The sequence below is a fragment of the Xenopus tropicalis genome, chromosome 1 (assembly GCF_000004195.4).
Source record: "Xenopus tropicalis strain Nigerian chromosome 1, UCB_Xtro_10.0, whole genome shotgun sequence".
NCBI classification, from domain to species: Eukaryota; Metazoa; Chordata; class Amphibia; order Anura; family Pipidae; genus Xenopus; species Xenopus tropicalis.
The window spans coordinates 211,145,916-211,166,733 of record NC_030677.2 but is presented as its reverse complement, the minus strand read 5'-3'; the positions used below and the strand labels follow the sequence as shown (position 1 = coordinate 211,166,733).

At 45.7% G+C, this 20,818-nt stretch overlaps 1 protein-coding gene across 1 annotated transcript in view; it reads right to left on the bottom strand.

Annotated features, from left to right (window-relative positions):
* Positions 1 to 1,993: 1,993 nt before the first annotated feature.
* Positions 1,994 to 20,818, bottom strand: part of ube2r2 (ubiquitin conjugating enzyme E2 R2) — a 25,915-nt gene continuing 7,090 nt past the window's right edge. The window contains 4 exon segments of the mRNA NM_001079234.1: positions 1,994 to 3,394; positions 4,990 to 5,124; positions 8,156 to 8,253; positions 9,508 to 9,594. Of these exon segments, the coding sequence (NP_001072702.1) occupies positions 3,175 to 3,394; positions 4,990 to 5,124; positions 8,156 to 8,253; positions 9,508 to 9,594 (540 nt within the window). The 3' untranslated portion in view covers positions 1,994 to 3,174.

Below are 20,818 nucleotides of genomic sequence, written 5' to 3'. Positions count from 1 at the left end.
CGCACAAAGCCCACTATACCGTATATCCCTATCCTATCTGGGGGATACGCACAAAGCCCACTATACCGTATATCCCTATCCTATCTGGGGGGGATACGCACAAAGCCCACTATACCGTATATCCCTATCCTATCTGGGGGGATACGCACAAAGCCCACTATACCGTATATCCCTATCCTATCTGGGGGGGATACGCACAAAGCCCACTATACCGTATATCCCTATCTGGGGGGATCCGCACAAAGCCCACTATACAGCATATCCCTATCCTATCTGGGGGGGATGCACACAAAGCCCACTATACCGTATATCCCTATCCTATCTGGGGGGATCCGCACAAAGCCCACTATACCGTATATCCCTATCCTATCTGGGGGGATACGCACAAAGCCCACTATACCGTATATCCCTATCCTATCTGGGGGATACGCACAAAGCCCACTATACCGTATATCCCTATCCTATCTGGGGGGATATGCACAAAGCCCACTATACCGTATATCCCTATCCTATCTGGGGGGGGGATACACACAAAGCCCACTATACCGTATATCCCTATCCTATCTGGGGGGATATGCACAAAGCCCACTATAACGTATAGCCCTATCCCATCTGGGGGGATATGCACAAAGCCCACTATACCGTATATCCCTATCCTATCTGGGGGGGATACACACAAAACCCACTATACCGTACATCCCTATCCTATCTGGGGGGGATACACACAAAGCCCACTATACCGTATATCCCTATCCTATCTGGGGGGATATGCACAAAGCCCACTATACCGGATAGCCCTATCCTATCTGGGGGGATACGCACAAAGCCCACTATACCGTATATCCCTATCCTATCTGGGGGGGGATACACACAAAGCCCACTATACCGTATATCCCTATCCTATCTGGGGGGATCCGCACAAAGCCCACTATACCGTATATCCCTATCCTATCTGGGGGGGATACACACAAAGCCCACTATACCGTATATCCCTATCTGGGGGATACGCACAAAGCCCACTATACCGTATATCCCTATCCTATCTGGGGGGGATCCGCACAAAGCCCACTATACCGTATATCCCTATCCTATCTGGGGGGATACACACAAAGCCCACTATACCGTATATCCCTATCCTATCTGGGGGGATACGCACAAAGCCCACTATACCGTATATCCCTATCCTATCTGGGGGGATACGCACAAAGCCCACTATACCGTATATCCCTATCCTATCTGGGGGGATACGCACAAAGCCCACTATACCGTATATCCCTATCCTATCTGGGGGGGGATACACACAAAGCCCACTATACCGTATATCCCTATCCTATCTGGGGGGATATGCACAAAGCCCACTATAACGTATAGCCCTATCCCATCTGGGGGGATATGCACAAAGCCCACTATACCGTATATCCCTATCCTATCTGGGGGGGATACACACAAAACCCACTATACCGTACATCCCTATCCTATCTGGGGGGGATACACACAAAGCCCACTATACCGTATATCCCTATCCTATCTGGGGGGATATGCACAAAGCCCACTATACCGTATAGCCCTATCCTATCTGGGGGGATACGCACAAAGCCCACTATACCGTATATCCCTATCCTATCTGGGGGGGGGATACACACAAAGCCCACTATACCGTATATCCCTATCCTATCTGGGGGGATATGCACAAAGCCCACTATAACGTATAGCCCTATCCCATCTGGGGGGATATGCACAAAGCCCACTATACTGCAACACAGTGTCCCGCACAATCACTGCTGTGTTAGTGTAATACTGAAATGTGTGCATACAAAGCCGTACAACAAAACCAGTTCAACACCCTGGCAGCTTGCAAACAATGATGGTACAAACTGTTTGATGGCACCAGGGTCAGTGCGGTTGTACAAGGCAGGACGGGCCGAATACCATCACCTGCCCTTTGGCCTGACAAACCGGTTTGGAAACTCTGTCCATCGAACCGTCTCAGGCGTTTTGGATTTCACATCTTGCTTTATTTGTCCTTTTCTGCTTTACAACAGTGAAAGACACCCACAAACAAACATACCACAAGAGCCCTGCAACTGCAGTTAATACCCTTTTGCAGCCATGGGTGCTAGAATGCAAAAAAAAAAAAAAAAACATTAAAAGAAACAACAAAACAAAAAGAAAAAGGAAAAAAAAAAAACAAAACAAAGAACAAATCTAGGGAAAATGAAAAACAAGGAGAGAAACAGAAAGGAAACACATTAGCTAAGCCATGACCTCTTGCACACAAATATTTGTACACTTTTTTTTTTTGTGTTTTTAAATTCCGTAGCAATAAATTGTGTTGTGCCGCATACCGCAATACCCCTCCAGGCTGCCTATCCAGCTTATGTTCTAGCTTCCTACATTTCACCGACACTGACAAAGCCATTCGCGCCAACAGCAGTAGTAACAAGGGCATCCGGCGGGGCCGGAACTGGCGACGGAGGGGGGTGGGTGTGTGCCACGTTAAGAGGTCCGGCACAGGTAGAGGCCTTGAAGGATTGCCTGAGGTAAAAGTAAAAAAAAAAAAGGTACGTGTGTGATTGCTGGAACGAGATGCGCTGGAACCTTGGCGATATTGCATGGTTACGTCTTTTTGCTCATTTGCTTCTCTGCAGTGCCACGTCAATTCCAAACCCAACGCCAGCTTCCCCCGACGGATAAAGAAACCAGCAAGGAACGAGAGAGGGCACCGGGGGGGAAGCTACAGTCTCCTCCACGGGTAAAATCAAAAACCAAAGCCTTCCGACAGATTATAAAGGTATAAAGACAAAAAGGAGGGGGCTTTGTAGGTCAACGAAAATCATTATTGTGCACGGCACTAGGAGACTGGTTCAGCATTCGGGAATTCCATAGATTCCGTGCCGCTTTCCCGTCCCTCCACGAGAGGTCCATAAAAACGGAGCCGGTGTCCCTGCATCTCTCGCTGCAGGATGCAAAAGGCAAGTTGGTCTTTACCGCGACAAAGAGACCGTCGGTCGTGTGTGTGGGAAGGGGGGCGCCCTTGCCAGTTCAGATCTGCTCCATTTCCGGCCTGAGATAGCAGGGGTAGAAAGGGCAGCGGAGGCGGAGGAACTAGAGAGGAAGAGAGCAGGGAGGTCTAAGGATCAGGCTGTGGATAAAGGGAAGGACTGAAGGAGCGCGTCACGACTCTTCGTTGCCAGAGTCGTCGTCGTCGTAGCAATCGGCGTCCTCCTCCTCTTCGTCTTCATCGTCTATGTCATCGTCATACAAGTCGTCATAAAGTAAGTCAGAACTGTTGTCACTAGAAGGCACTTTGGTTTTGATGCAGTACTCTGCCAACGTGGTCGGGACTTTCACGCCGTCCTTTTCTGCCTCGGCTTTCGTGGCCGAAACTTGTTTCCTAGGCACAAAATGTCAGAAATAGAATCATTGTTTTTGCGTTAAAGGGGTTGTTCACCTTTGAATGAACTTTTAGTATAACAGTGCTATTCGGAGACAATCTGCAATTGGTCTTCATTGTTTATAATTTGTGGTTTATGTATTTTTAAGCTTTTTCTACACCTTCTCTCTAGTTTGGAATATCAACAGGTATCTGGTTGCTAGGGTGCAATTTAACCTACCAACCTGGCAGTGGGTTGAAAAAAAGACAGGCATATGAAGAGAGGAGAGCCTGAATAGAAAGATAAGTTATAAAAAGTAACAATGACAATGAAATTGTAGCTTCACAGAGCAATAGGGTTTTGGCTTCCGGGGCCATTTGGAAGCTGGAAAGAGCCAGAAAAAGGCAAATAATTAAAAAAACTATACAAAATAAAAAATGAAGACCAACTGAAAACCCGTTAAGAATAAATGCTCATTTTGTCCCCTAGCTATAACTGCGGGCGCAGTTTCCTTCTGTAAGCAGTAGTGGGCGCTTCAGTTCTCAAAAACTTTTTATAGCTAAAGAGACAAAATCACAAGGGGGCCTGAGGGTTCTCTGCTGCAGTGTGTGCTCCCACCCACCACCTTGCCCCAGGCTCCCCCAGTGACAGCTCAGACTCATACATGGTGCAGAAATCTTAGTTATAGAGCTAAACTGTGTGTGTGTGCCAAGTGTGAATCTGGGAGACAGCTGTGAGCTCTGCAGGGGGCCCACCCTACAGAAACGCACCCCAACATGAATGTACTTCTTAAAGTAGAGGAAGGCCAGCTTGGAGTAGGAGGTATAAGATTAGTCACTTATTAAGTATCATGTACTTATTAAGTACATTCTGATGCAGACTACACTGGTTTCAGTGCTGCATTATGATGTGAATCAGAATTCCTTTACTATTTCTTGTAATGTATATATGCCGTGTATTGGGCCTGTTATATACTGTATATATGCCGTGTATTGGGCCCGTTATATACTGTATATATGCCGTGTATTGGGCCCGTTATATACTGTATATATGCCGTGTATTGGGCCCGTTATATACTGTATATATGCCGTGTATTGGGCCCGTTATATACTGTATATATGCCGTGTATTGGGCCCGTTATATACCGTATATATATGCCGTGTAATGGGCCCGTTATATACCGTATATATATATGCCGTGTAATGGGCCCGTTATATACCGTATATATATATGCCGTGTATTGGGCCCGTTATATACCATATATATATATATATATATATATATATATATATATATATATATATATATATATGTATGTATGGTGTTTATTGGGCCTGTTATATACTGTATATATGCTGTGTATTGGGCCTGTTATATACTGTATATGCAGTTTGTTGGTAATGTTATATACCGTATATAGTGAGAGGATCCCAAAGCGCAGGTAAGTGACAGCAGCACAGAGCATATGCTGGGAATCAGCAGAAAAGAAGATAGGGGGATACTGGGGCATCTTTACTGGCACAGATCTTCCCTGCTAAAGGGCTGTGGGGGCCTAGGGCTTGGACAGGGGCCCCAAACTGACATGGCTACAGATGGATTCGCTAGAAGCACTCACCGGATAATTTCTGCATATTCTTTGTCCTTTCCTTTACTGTCCCTCCATTTTCTAAACATGACAGAGGCATCGACATTAGCCGGGGAGAAGGTGTTTGGTTCGTTGAGCAGGGAAATTACACTGAGTAATATAGTTCTGAGAGAGAAGGAAACGTGGGGGTTATTACCAGTTATCCAGAAAGTTCCGAATTACGGAAAGACCATTTCCGATAGAATCAATTTTAAGGAAATAATTCACATTTTTAAAAAATATATACCTTTTCTCTGTAATAATAAAACATTACCTGTACTTGATCCCAACTAAGATATAATTACCCCTTATTGGGGCAGAACAGCCCTATTGGGTTTATTTAATGGTTAAATGATTCCCTTTTCTCTGTAATAATAAAACAGTACCTGTAATTGATCCCAACTAAGATATAATTACCCCTTATTGGGGCAGAACAGCCCTATTGGGTTTATTTAATGGTTAAATGATTCCCTTTTCTCTGTAATAATAAAACAGTACCTGTACTTGATCCCAACTAAGATATAATTACCCCTTATTGGGGGCAGAACAGCCCTATTGGGTTTATTTAATGGTTAAATGATTCCCTTTTCTCTGTAATAATAAAACAGTACCTGTACTTGATCCCAACTAAGATATAATTACCCCTTATTGGGGGCAGAATAATCCTATTGGGTTTAATTAATGTTTAATTGATTTTTTAGTAGAATTAAGGTATGGAGATCCAAATTACGGAAAGACCCCATATCTGGAATACCCTTGGTCCCGAGCATTCTGCATAATGGGTCCTATACCTGTAAATTTTTTTCATTATTTCTGGAAGTTCAGATAGTGTTTATGCAAAAAACTGGTATATTGAGTACTTTTAAAGGGTTAACAAAGGAATATTGAAATAATCTGTAAAAGATAAGCCACTGTATCCTGCAAAAGTGGGCAGCTCTCACATCCCTGCTGGGCCAGAAGATCTAGGGTTAACTAGACATGCAGGTTAGGCCTCCAGTAATAAGGTGCTGTGCATTGCTCTCTCTGTCCCTTTGGGGTGTCAGAGCTCTGGGTCCCATCAGTGATCCCAGCACCCATTGCTCTAAAGGTACACGGGCCGATTCAGGTCCTTCAGAGATCGGGCAGGTTTGATTTTCTGTCAGGAAAGGGGACCGCACTGGCTGATGCGGCCCCCGATCCCACAGTGCCTATGCCCGATGTTGCCATCCAATCAGGCTAAAAGATCAAATTAGCCTGCTATCGCCCATCTTTAGGTGCATATATGAGGAGAAGATCCACTATACAGGGCCACCTATACTCACCTGTCAGAGAGTTAAACCTGGCTTGGCTGGCCTAGAAGCGGGGGTATAGAGCTGCTGAAAGGAGAATGGCCACAGTAAATGTGGAGCCACCCAGCCCGGCTACGGAATGGTGCAGGTATTGTCCCTCCAGGGCGCATAGAGACACCCGCATATAAATAAACATGCATACTATAAATACACTCACATTATAAACAGAGAAATTATTATTATATAAATATAAAGGGCAGTAACCCATAGCAACTAACTAACCCGGAGCAGTAACCCATAGCAACCAATCAGCCAGCATCTTATTGATTGCTTTGGGTTACATTTAGGACAACCCAAGTACAGGATACATGTTTGGCAGGCAAAGCATGAAACCCTGGGCCACACATTACTCTTACACCCAATCAGCATGATTTAAATCACCATTAATAAGTATATTTGTGGGTAAAACAACAAGTGACTTGGCATTGTTATGGATTGATATAAATAACCCCAGCCCTTTTCCAACCACACCGGAAAGAACCCCCTGAATGGCCCTGCCCCCCGCGACTGTATTTAGAGGGCCCGCGCCATGTCTGGCCACTTGACGGCCAAGAAGCCATTACATTCCTTGCTTCAAGTGCACACATTCCTGGTCAGTAATTGCAGCCAGAGAGGAGAATCAGGAATTCTAGCAGCCAGACACGGTGGCGGCCAGTGCAACTTTGCATTTTTGGTACAAGTTTGGGGGTGCAGGGCTCTTCTGTAGGGGCTCTATGGTAATGTTTGGGGGTTCCATTCACTTTTGGGCAGGGCTCTCTTCACCTCTTGTATCGGTTATTGATTGCTTTATATGTTACTCCTTGTAGATTGTAAGCTCTTTTGGCCAGGGCTCTCTTCACCTCTTGTATCGGTTATTGATTGCTTTATATGTTACTCCTTGTAGAGTGTAAGCTCTTTTGGGCAGGGCTCCCTTCCCCTCTTGTATCGGTTACTGATTGCTTTATATGTTACTCCTTGTAGAGTGTAAGCTCTTTTGGGCAGGGCTCTCTTCACCTCTTGTATCGGTTATTGATTGCTTTATATGTTACTCCTTGTAGATTGTAAGCTCTTTTGGCCAGGGCTCTCTTCACCTCTTGTATCGGTTATTGATTGCTTTATATGTTACTCCTTGTAGAGTGTAAGCTCTTTTGGGCAGGGCTCCCTTCCCCTCTTGTATCGGTTACTGATTGCTTTATATGTTACTCCTTGTAGAGTGTAAGCTCTTTTGGGCAGGGCTCTCTTCACCTCTTGTATCGGTTATTGATTGCTTTATTTGTTACTCCTTGTAGAGTGTAAGCTCTTTTGAGCAGGGCTCTCTTCCCCTCTTGTATCGGTTATTGATTGCTTTATATGTTACTCCTTGTAGAGTGTAAGCTCTTTTGAGCAGGGCCCTCTTCCCCTCTTGTATCGGTTACTGATTGCTTTATATGTTACTCCTTGTAGAGTGTAAGCTCTTTTGGGCAGGGCCCTCTTCCCCTCTTGTATCGGTTACGGATTGCTTTATATGTTACTCCTTGTAGAGTGTAAGCTCTTTTGAGCAGGGCCCTCTTCCCCTCTTGTATCGGTTATTGATTGCTTTATATGTTACTCCTTGTAGATTGTAAGCTCTTTTGGGCAGGGCTCTGTTCACCTCTTGTATCGGTTATTGATTGCTTTATATGTTACTCCTTGTAGATTGTAAGCTCTTTTGGGCAGGGCTCTCTTCACCTCTTGTATCGGTTATTGATTGCTTTATATGTTACTCTGTATGTCCATTGTATGAAACCCACTTATTGTACAGCGCTGCGGGATATGTTGGCGCTATATAAATAAATGTTAATAATAACAACAACACACAGGCAGATCAGTACCTGACATTCTGCGTGGGATTCCACCTTTCTGACGGTAACTCTCCGCTCTGTGGATCATCTACTGGGGGGTGAAGGATTGAAATGCAGACATCGCCATTCTACAGGGGCAGAGAGAGAAAAGACAACTCCCATAAGCGCACATATTATCCGAAGGCTGTGTGTACCTGTCCAGTTCAGCCAACGGGCCAAATGTTAGCAGGACTGTCGTATTTGGTCCCTGGGCCTAATGTCACCCTAAGAAATAATTCCAAATCATTTTCTATCATGTTAAGGTCCCCATACGCGGGCAGATCCGCTCGCTTGGCGGGGGCCAAATGATCGAATTATAATGTTGGGCATAGCAAAAGTCAGTCCGGGGACCGTATCAACGAGCTGATGCGGTCCCCGATCCGACTAGATTTTCTAACCTGCCCGATCGAGATCAGGTCCAATTTCAGGCCAGATATCGGTTGGGCAGGACGGTCCGTAGTGCCCACACACGGGCCGATTAGCTGCTGAATCTGTCTAAGGGACCCATATCGGCAGCTAGAATTGGCCCGTGTATGGGGATCTTTAGTTGAGCAAAATAAACTTTACTTACACCCCTTCAGGCTTGGGATTTACAGTCACAGCCAGCAGGCCGGCGCCATTTTGTATACACTGTTATTAAGGCAAAGCTTTGTACCCCCCAAGATCTTAAGCATTTGCCATCTAGGTGATATCTAGGAAGCGCTGAATGGAAAGTTAAAGTAATTAAAAATCAGAGCTGTCAATCATATATTGCCTGCCCCGCCTCTATGTCGCAGGGTCCAGTTTCCCCTAGTAACCAGGGAGCAGTTTGAATAAGAAACTGAAAAATGAAGAGACGGGGCCTGAACATAAAGATAAAAAATAACAAGGGAGCAAAAGGGTTTTGGCTGCAGAGGTCAGGGACCCCCCGCTTGAAAGCTGGAATGTTCCCAATATGGAAGTAAAATGTAATTCTAAGCAACTTCCCAATATATACATACACTATATACATTATACATTGGGATATCTGTGTGGGAAATGCTTGTAACTGGCTTCTCGAGGAAAGAAAAAGCTCCCTCCAACCTATAGAAGCGCCAAATGAAAGCCGTATATGCCTGGCTAGCTGTGTTTATCTCTGCACTGCTGGTTCTGACTCCTCAAACAATGTACGTAGCAGGAACTACCTGCTTAACAGACCTGGAAGAGAACTGACCAGAGCCAGAACCAATCATATTTAAACAGAAATATTAAAACCATAATCGACGTATATAGGAAAGTTGCTTAGAACGACATTTTCTTTCACTATATTTAACTTTTCTTTTGGGTGGTGTTTCCTCTTTAAAGTACAAGTGTAATTCTCTCACCTCATAGATATTGGGATGCCACATCTTTGTCAGAAATCGGAAGGTCGGAGGGGAATATGGGTAGTCAATGGGGAATTTTATATGAGCCTGTAACAAAAAAAACACAAAAATAGATATTATAGAAACAAGGAGCACATTATTATATATTTATAAAGAATTTTGCTGTATGTTATATACTGATCTTACTGTACCAGCCCAAAGATGCAGCAGCCCTATAATAGTAATAAGTCAATAATAAGTCTCCCCATCTTCTGATCTTGTTAGGCCATGTTTTGTGAGTCAGTGGCACTGCACATGCTCAGTGGGCTCTGGGTTGCTTATCTAAGGGGGTGTGGGAAATCATCAAGCAGCAAGCGAGGTCACATCCATCATAGAAGCCAATGCTACAGGGTTGATTGTGAATACATTCTGATGTAGTCTGCACTGCTTTCTATGCTGCCATGCAATGTGAATTATTTACTAATCAGCCTTGTATTGTATATACTGTATTGTGGGAGGCACAGATCTTCACTGCTAAAGGGCTGTGCTACATAAGCCCAAAACATAACAGGTAGAATTTCTAGCCCAATTCCTTGTTATGGTTCAGTACTCCTAACGTATTTAGTAACATAATATTTATTCAACAGATGTACCTGTCCTTTCTGCTTGGACGGGTATTGAGCTGCCTACAGCAACCCCCAAGCCACACAGGGGTGACCTAGAGCCAATGGATGTAGATAGGGCTGGAAAGCAGTGAGCCTGAAATATAGTCATTTATAGCCTATATTGTCAGGCTGCACTTGCCCTTTAATCCTAACACTTTATTGGGATTTATTTAAACTAAAAAGTCCAGTTATGTCAATATGCCCATGTACCCTCTCTGCCAGGAATTAGGTCACGCCATGCGTGTTTGCACAGGGTCAACTTATAGACATGACCCAGTACACCGGGCAGGGAAAGATACACAGGAATAGGAGTACTTGGCTGGAGAGACGCTGAGCAGAGAATGCAGGTAGGGTCCCCCCCTCACCCCCAGCAACCGATCAGCAGAACAATGGGAAGGGAGCAAGATAGCAGCTCCCAGTAGGTATCAGAATAGCACTCAATAGTAAGAAATCCAAGTCCGGCTTGGGACTCCTCCAGTTACATGGGAGTAGGAGAAACAATAGGTTAGCTGAAAGCAGTTCTAATGGGTAGCGCTGGCTGAAAGCTCAGACTCAGGCACAAGGCACTGAGATGGCGCCTACACACCAATATTACAGCTACAAATACATTTGTTGGTACAAGAATAAAAGGTTAAATGGCAGAAGGAATTATTTGCTGTGTAACAGTGTCATTTAGTGATAAAAAGTGCCCCATAAAAATCATGGCAGTGTCCCTTTAAGGTTGAACCTGATGCTTTTATTAACCTCCACTATGATTCTACGTGCCTCAGAGAGTGATTCCAGCGAATTTCAAGGGGAACTCCAACCACACACAGTTTTTTGCATAATGAAAGAAAATGTAAATCTAAGCGACTTTCCAAAATAACTTTAGAAAACTGGAATAAAATTATTTGAAAATGTCATTGCTGTAGGAAGCCGCATCTGTCTTGCTGTTTATATTCTCTGCACTGCTGGTTCTGCCTACTGCTACAATGTAGCAACGTAACGTCATTTGCCTATACACGGGCAGATTTCAGCTGCTGATTTAGACCGATTGGGCAGATTATCTGCCCGTGTACAGACACCCCCCAATGGGGGGCCTAAAATTGGTCTTGATAGGCCAGGTTTGATTTTTACATTGGATTGGGGGACAGTATGGCTCGCCCTAGGGCCAAAAATTCAATTAGGTTTGATTTTTTTTGTTGGATCGGGAACCTCATCGGCTCATTGATGCGGTCATTTGTCCGGTGGCGCCCATGCCTGCCACTGTAGCCAGATAGCCCTATATTGCCCACCTTTAGGTGGGCATATTGGGAGAAAATCCTTTTGTTTGGCGGCCTCCTCAAACAAGGCAATCTTGCTGTGTATGGCCACCGTTACTTGTATACTAAAACCTCCAATGGCAATCCTATAGTCCAGGCAGGGTCGGACTGGGCCGCCGGGAAAAATCCCGGAAGGCCCTGGCTCTAGTGGGCCCAGGTGGCCCAGACCCGACCCTTGCCGGCGCTCCCCCTCCCGAATACTCCTCCCCTGACGCGTCAAATTTATGTGCTTGGGGGAGGACGCGCCCGGCTGAGTGCACCTGCAGGGCCCCTGGGACGGAAGCTCCAGAGGGCCCTTCACACCCCAGTCCAGGGCTTGATTTCCCTATAAAAAGGCCTCTCCAACCAGAATATACCCCACAACCCCCCTTCTTTAATCACTGCAGGAGGTCAAAAGTGTCACTTTTTATGTGTTTACTTTCATCTGTGCCATGATTTTACTTTCCCTTTATTTTGCTATCTGGGAAGCTGCATAAAAAGACCTCAATGAAATGAAAGAAGATTATCGCTGTGTACATAACTCCCTGGCCGGGGAGTGTAGGATAAGGATAGGGATTTGCAGCGTAGGTGGCCGCGGCAGTGAAAGGGTTAAGCCCCAGGGCAGGGATGAGAAGGCAGAATACGGAGCCCGTGCAGCAACAGGCAGGCTGCTAATGCTGGGCTCTGGGCCAGGCTATTTATTGCAATGTTCTTGTCAGTAAGGGGATCAGTACATGGCTACTGCCTCCAAGGCTACAGGGAACGGCACTCAGAAGCCGGAGCCAGGAGGCAGACACAACCCAGCGCCATTAAGTTAAAAGTAGCTGGGCTCTGGGGATAAGGGCATTCCTCTGGCACAGCCGCAGGGGGGCTGGCAACTAAAGCAAAGGGCTAGTGTATGTGCTTCAGGTAAGCAGCCGGAGAGAATGCGATTGGCTGAAACCCAACGTGCCCTGTAACTGGGATTGGCCGCTTGTGACTCTATTCTCCGGCAGTCGTCCGAATTGATAGGCGAGTGATGGCAGCACCCAAGCACCCCACTGACCGATGAGCAGGGCGATAAGAACCCAACCGAGACGCGAGGCGTTAATGACAAATTAACAGGGCAGGCGTTCAAGTGTGAGATAAAAAGGGTGCTGGAATGCGCCCCCGTGACGGGATCACTCCGACACATTGCCTCAGTCAAGGGGCCGCGGCTAATTTTGGCTGCTATCTGCCAGTCAGGTGGGGTGATGTGCGCCCGCGTGTTGCCAGACGTGACCCGTGCTCACGTGACCCCGGAGAGGGGCAGCTGCCAAGGGCCGGGGAGGGCAGCAAAAGTAAACAGCTTTCATCATAACAGGAAGATAAGGAGGAATGGGGCACCGGTGCCAGCACGGCCAATAGCACTCATGGCAACATGCCCGCTCTATATAAACCAACAGGCACCACATTATGACCCCACTAAGGGTGAGACACACGGAGCTACTTAGTAGCAGCTACTTGTCACAGCTACTAAACGCCAGAAAATCCCCTGCCATAGACAGTACTGAGAATTGCCCCTGCTAAAACACACATAGTAGAAGTCATTCCTTAGCCAATGTCAAAGGGTGAAGACACACAGAGCTACTTAGTAGCAGCTACTAAACACCAGAAAATCCCCTGCCATAGACAATACTGAGAATTGCCTCTGCTAAAACACACGTAGGGACAATTATCAGTAACTGATCAGCATTGTCTATTTCTGTAGCTGTGACAAGTAGCTGCTACTACTGTGTGTCTTCACCCTTATATAAATACAACACAAATGTGCAGCCCATACACGCACACAAATATTACCTTTGCTCCCAGTAGCAAGGTATAGTTCAGCTAACACGCTATTATGGGCCCATTTGCTCCATATTTATATATATTTATATTTATCAGTACAGACACCATGCTTGGCTGCTAACCACTTTGGAACTTCAACAGTTATCTGGTTGCTAAGGTTTAAATTACCTTAGCAACCAGTAAGTTGAATAGAAAAATAAGTAATAACAATATGTCTATGAAGATTCTCATTCATCCAGGCCATAATATACAGTATCTAGCAGAATTAAGTCTAAAACAACTGGACTTTTCTGAGTTATTCTTGAAAATGTTTCACCACTCATCCGAGTGGCTTCTTTAGAAGCCACTCGGATGAGTGGTGAAACATTTTCAAGAAAAACTCACAAAAGTCCAGTTGTTTTAGACTTAATTCTACTAGATAAGTAAAAACAAGTAACAATAACATTGTAGCCTCACAGAGCAATAGGTTTTTGGCAGCTGGGGTCAGTGACCCCCATTTGAAACTTGGAAAAAATCAGAAGGCACCACATAACTAAAATGAGGGCGGAGGGGCACAGGCATTTAAAGTAGTCCCTAAGGGGTAGGATATCACACACAAACCATATTACTGACGGACATACATTGCAACAATGCACTAGGTCACACAGGGAGGGGACCGGTCAGATTTCCCTTTAATATACTCTCCCACTAACGCAGGCGTGTGTGGGTAACACGACCCGGTACCCTATACCTTGTGCAGGACCGAGCGCTCATAAATAATAGCCGAGTACAAGGGACAGTGACCGAGCTGCTTGCAACGTGCCAAAGCTTTGCCCTCAAATCTGAAATGCCGTGCCGCTGGGGGGTTTAGATAGCCACATGTATGGCAAGTGATAGCCAGCTGCAAGGCATGGGGTACTGGCATCAATAACGAGGAGAGAGCTGGGATAGTGAGCAATGGCACTGCCTGATATATCCTGCTGGGTAACTAATAAAGGGCAAATCACACACACATCATACATCATGTATGTGTCCATAGGAATGGCTGAATGATTTATGGAACAGCCCGGTCCCCTAATGTCAGCTGGATCCTACAAATGTACCTTCAGCCTGGGAAATACCATTCAACGGGTATCACCTTCACTAACACAGCCAGGGTGCGGCCATGTTTGCTCCTCTGAGCTTGCAGTAAGTCTCTTTGGCAATTATCAGATACTGTGCTACCCCACAGCTCCCTTAAAGCCGGGGATTCCTATTCTGCATGGCAGAGAACAGAAGTTAAAGGAAAACTATACCCCCCCCCCCCCCCCAAACAATGTAGGTCTCTATAAAAATATATTGCATAAACAGCTCATATGTAAAACCCTGCTTCATCTAAATAAACCATTTTCATAAAAATATACTTTTTTTAGTAGTATGTGCTATTGCAGGGTCAGACTGGGCCGCTGGGATACCGGAAAAAAAACCTGGTGGGCCCCGGCGGACCCAGAACAAATTCCTGTTACCGCTCCCTCGGCCACCGGTGGCGAGGGTCCCTGCGCCTACCCTGACCCTGTGCTATTGGGTAATCCCAAATAGAAAGTTGCCATTTTAAGAATTAAGGGCCGCCCCCTGGGATCATAGGATTCACAGTGCACACAAACAAGCCAAGGCACACATACTTAGATTGTAAGCTCTACGGGGCAGGGACCTCCTTCCTATTGTGTCTCATACCACATATATATATTTTATTTATTATATCACTTGTCCTCCCTGTGTGTAATTCTGTAAGATTGTACAGCGCTGCGTACCCTTGTGGCGCTTTATAAATAAAGTTATACATACATACATGCTAGGCCCCATCAGCCAATGAATGGGCAGAGTTCTGCCTTTTGCTCCCACACTACTTCCTGTTACAGTTAGAGCTGCATCACTTCCTGTCAGCTGATCTCTGAGGGAGCACACAGCCTATCACTAAATGGCGACTCAAGGGAAAGGATGTAAAAGGGCAATATTTACTGACATATTAGGCAATATTTACTGACATCAAGAGGTCACGTAACACGATATAAACTGTTGATTAAGTATTCATTCTGGGGGTATAGTTTCCCTTTAAAGAAATACTGACCCTTTAACACCCCCCTTGCCAATTCTATAACCTGACAGCAGTCCACATGGGGTCAAGAATACACACTTGTTCATAGGTTAAAAAAAACCTAGAGATCCATGCAAAGATCTTTGCCCACCCAAACCTCTGACATTGCCCCACTCACTGGCCAGCAGGCTGAAGATTCAGGTAGCCGTGGCTAAGCCGGACCAACCTTACTTTAGGGCTCTGGCACACAGGGAGATTAGTCGCCCGCGACAAATCTCCCGTGTCTCGGGCGACTAATCTCCAAGGATTGCCATCCCACCAGCGAAAATGTAAATCGCCAGTGGGATGGCAACTTGCCGCGTATGCCATCCCACCGGCGATTTACATTTTCGTCGGTGGGATGGCAATCTGGGGATTGTGCCAGAGCCATTAAGGGTGAAGACACACATAGCTACTAGTAGCAGCTACTTGTCACGGCTACTAAAACAGACAATACTGATCATTTACTGATAATTGTCTCTACGTGTGGTTTAGCAATTCTCAGTATTGTCTATGGCAGGGGATTTTCTGGCGTTTAGTAGCTGTGACAAGTAGCTGCTACTAAGTAGCTCCGTGTGTCTTTACCCGTAGACATTGGCTTCTAAAAATTTGTTTTTTTGGTCACTGGTCATGGTCTATGGATGCAGCTGTCCATACAATTTACAGGCAAGCCCTGCCGATGTTGTGCCTGTAAGTGGGGCGCCCCGCCAGTCAGGCCACATTCACACAGTGACTGGCAAGTTACCCCACCCTGGCTGGGGCTTATCGGGAGCCGTCAGATTGCCAGTTCTGCTGCTGCAATGCTACTAATCTATACTTCCCATTACATTGCTTAAAAGCCTCATAAGCACTTTCAGCAGACTCCGCGCTTCATTTCTGCAGCCCAACCCGGATTCTATGCAGCGATGCACGGAGGTATTGCACTTAGCCCGCTCTCCATGTCACCCTAATAATATATAGTCCAGCACACTTACAGTTATAGGTAATAGTAATGTAAATGTACTAACCAATGGCGATTTTCAAGCCACCTATTCCTACAGAGGCAGCACTCTGGCCTCCTACAACCCAGGCCTACCAGACTGATATTAGGGTGGCTTTTGCACATACACGTACCCCAACTCATGACAAAGTAACAGAAGCCTTCACTCCGCGTTATCCGCCGATTTCTGCTACATTGTTTCAACAGTCAGAACCTGCAGTGCAGTGAATGGGTTATATCCCCTTTAAAGGAAAAGCAAGCTAGAGAAAGAAGTCTGAATAAAATCATTCAACGGTAAACAGTCTCAGGCAAAGCAGTAGCACGAAGAAATACACTTATCACTTTCATGGGAACAAGGGATGAGAATAGTGAACAGAAGTGCCCGTTCCTATGAGTGGCATATTGGGCGAGGGGTTGCCCCGGCAGTAAATCATGGGCAGTGTGTTTAGTTCATAGCCACCTGATAGAAGTAAATATCCCTCTGCTCTTTCCAGCCCAGTAAAATGGTGTATGTGTATTGGGTTACAGGCTGCCGATGGCTTCCTTCAGCACTCACACAGCCTACTGGCCAACCTGTAATGGAAACCAGGGTGCCACTTGGCCCAGTATCTAAGGGCTCTCTGTCACTCTTTACCCCCTTCACTTAATACTATAAAAAGAAAAAACTAATTGCCCATGTATTATCCAACATTCTTCAGTATCCAACCAACTGGCCACTTGGCCAATGGTCATATACCATATAAGTGGCCATCCATAGTACAGCTGCCTTCCTCTTGTTCTAAAGGCTAAAGCCAACGCTCCCCCCATTCAGCCAACACACTATACAATCAGCACCAATCAATAAAGCAACCAATATCCCTGCTGGAAAGATATTGGTTGGGATCCTTCTCCCGGCATACATGTAATAAAAACTGCATGAACCTTTGCTTGGCATGTTTGCATGGCTAGGCGCATGTCTGCATGGCTAGGCGCATGTCTACATGGCTAGGCGCATGGCTAGTTAAAGGGACAAGCAAAGGGAATAATCACTGCCTACCAACTTGGCTCCACCCCCAGTGATTTTACCTTTACTGCCCCTTTAAAACTCACTTTGAAATCTCCCGATTTGCCACTGGCTGAAGGGGAATAAGTGCACATTGGCCATAAAAGCATGTGGCCATATTATATCAGAGGTGTCGGTCACTATGGTTTGATGGACACACAGGCCATACCGTGGGTTTAAACACAGGGAGGCCGAACCATTTCCCGGGAACAGGCACACAGGGAACAAAGGTCGGATTTGATCTGTTACTACAGGCTAAAGGAGGCCATACATGACCATCTCCTGATATCCCCACCTACGGGTGAGCAATATAGGGCTAATTCAGCCATTTGGCCCTCGGGCCAAACAGTTGAATTGGAACGGCGGGCATAGGCACCGTCTCTTTGGGGACCCTGATCTGATGGAAAAATCAAACCTCGAGATCAAGATCTGGCAGATGTCAGGCCAGATGTTGGTCGCTCAGGCCTGTCGTTCGTACCTATACACAAGCAGATAAGCTGCTGAATTGGTTGGCCCATGTATGGCCACCTTAGGGGCAAATGTGTCTGTCGTTAGAAGGGTGGGGGGCATGGAGTGGGCACACAGTGCATTGGAAAGAAAATGCATGAGAAAGAGGGAACACTAACAGCAAATGCATCCTGATCGATGGTAAATGATGTTATTGCCTCTCACTGCCAATACTGTGTTTAGTATAAACAGGACACCTGGGACCCGGGGGGTTGCCTGCAGGTCTGGGCTAAACAACTGCCCCCTATAACGGGATGCCAAGCCCCTTCCTTGGCCCACTTTTGACATGGAGACTGATCACCAGTTATTTACATACCCCATGTCCCCTACAGTAACATCAGAGATGGACGGCTTGGGCACAGATAAATAAATCATTGCAGTGGGCTGGGTTAGAACCTGCATGGGGCAGATTTATCACCCACAGTTGCCTTCAACAGGTGACGCCTTTCCTTTAGCTTTCCTGCCCCCATACCATTTAGCCACTGTGCCTTATTATATGTCAGCAAGTCGGGCATCTGCCTCCATATTCCTGCCTCCCCCATACAGCCATTAGGGGCTCCCTTCTACAGACCTGGCAGTCAATATACTGGGCATAATGCCACGGATGAAGATGGGGAGACAGTCGCTTGTGCAGTCCAAGGTGGGCAGCTTAGGAGCAGTTCTTTACGAATATTACTATAAAGGTATCAACTATGAGGAGCATTACCCCGCCCCTCTCTCTAATACACACCCTATCGGATGCACGTGGAGCAGTGACAAGCAGGCATTGGTGCCCAGTCGTTTTACCTTGGGCAGGGTCGCTGACCCAAGCAAACAGACAGGTTGAGCAAGAAATAAAGGGCAAATACAACCCTGCTTGGGCTTCAATCTCCAAAATAAAAACCATTAAAAACAGAGGTTTTTGTATTAAGGTATTACGTTCCCGGCATTTACGCCGTCCCTTGTTAGTGTTACGCTGCAAGGGGACAATCAAAGTACAAACTTTGGGTCGTTGGTCCAACAGACTTTGAAGGCAGGTGTTAAATTACACATATTCTCCATTGTTACCGGGAATTTGCTTCTGCTTCGTTTATTGCCTGTGGTGCCCGGAAGTCTCTCTCGCATTCTTTTTTTTGTTTGTTTAGGGTTTAATAAGCCAGGGATGTATAGATCTGCTTTCTGTAAGGCTTCCTGGTACGAGGAAACGCACTACCCAGCAGCATTCTGATAAAGCCCCGCACCCCCCGCGTGGGCAATTTACCGGCACGGTAATAACTCACAGCCTATTCCGGGCCACATATTCTAGGCAGCGTGCAAAGCATTTCCTCTACTAATGCCCCCGTTCCCATGGTACATTCCTGCTGGGGAGGGGCAATGTCCCTTTACTCCAGCGTGATCTACCGGACTGATATTAGTCTGATGTAGAGAGTAATATCCTGAGACAATTTGCAATTGGTCTTCATTTTTTTAATATTTGTAGTTTTTTAATTATATCAGTTTCTGTTTGGCTGCTAGGATACAAATTACCTTAGCAACCAGGGTGTGGTTTGAATGAGAGACTGATATATGTATAGGAGAGGACTTTAATAGAAAAATAAGTATAAAAAAGTAACAAACTATTAGGGATGCGCCGAACCTGCCCCGACAGATTCGAATCCTTCAAAAAAAGGCTTGATTTGGCCCGAATCCCGAACCGGATTCGGTGCATCCCTATTAACAATTAAATTGTAATCTCACAGAACAATAGTTTTTTGGCTGCCGGGGTCAGTGACCCCCCCGCTTGAAAGCTGCATGAACTATAAGAAATAAATAATGAAGACCAATTGAAAAGTTGCTTAGAATTGACCATTCTATAAACATTCAAAAAGTTAACAGAAAGGAAACCTGACGCGTTTCATGCCTACCTGACAAACATCTGGCCTAAAATCTTGATCGGGCAGGTTTGATTTTCCGTCAGATTGGGGGCCACATCGGCTCGTTGATGCAATCCTCGGTCCGACTGCACCTATGCACCTAAGGAATTAGCCCGATATTGCCCACCTTTAGGTAGTCATATGGGGAGAAGATTCGGCCAATTGGCAACCTCGCCAAACAAGCAAATCTTCCCGTGTATGGCCACCTTTAGCTTGGAAAGAGACATCCCTGTGACAGTCCAAAATAAAAAGTAAATTTTGGGTTACCTTGCCCTTGCAAAGTAGGCCTCCTGTTTACTTTTATTGCACCGGGGCTGGGTGTGAGTTCACAAAAAGAGCGTTGTGCTGAGCGAGATGGCTACTTTGTATGGCAACAGTGTCTGTTTTTCACAGCAACAATTATGTAAGTGTAAAGGAAAGAGGGGCCCCAGTGTGAGACCCCGTACAAACAACTCCAGGCACGTAGGAAGCAAGTGTGCGCAAACACACGGGCTCTGTAGCAGCTGCCATTAGGGATCCCGAGTCACATGTACTTCCTTCTGAAAGGCCCAACACATTAGAGATGCCTGAAGCAGGGGCCCCCGTGCCCTGAAACGGGTTGTTCAACTTTGTGTTAACTTTCAGTATGACGTAGAGAGCGCTATTCTGAGAATTTGCAGTTGGTCTTCATTTTTTATTATTGGTAGTTTTACTTATTTTACTTGCTCTGCAGCTCTCCAATTTGGAATTTCAGCAGTTATCTGGTTGCTAGGGTCCAATGTACCTTAGTAACCAGCGAGTGACTGATATATGAATAATAGAGGGGCTGTATAGAAAAATAAGTAATAAAAAGTAACAATAACAATAAAACTGGAGCCTCAGAGCAATAGTTTATTGGCTGCCGGGGTCAGTGACCCCCATTTGAAAACTGGAAACAGACCAGTTGAAAAAGTTGTTTAGAACTGGCCATTCTATAACATACTAAAAGTTAACATAGTACAATGTACCCTTTATAGAGGCCCTCAGTTTGCACAAGTAAGAGTCCTGCCAGGGTCCAAATTGTAAAACCCACCCGGGAACCATATTT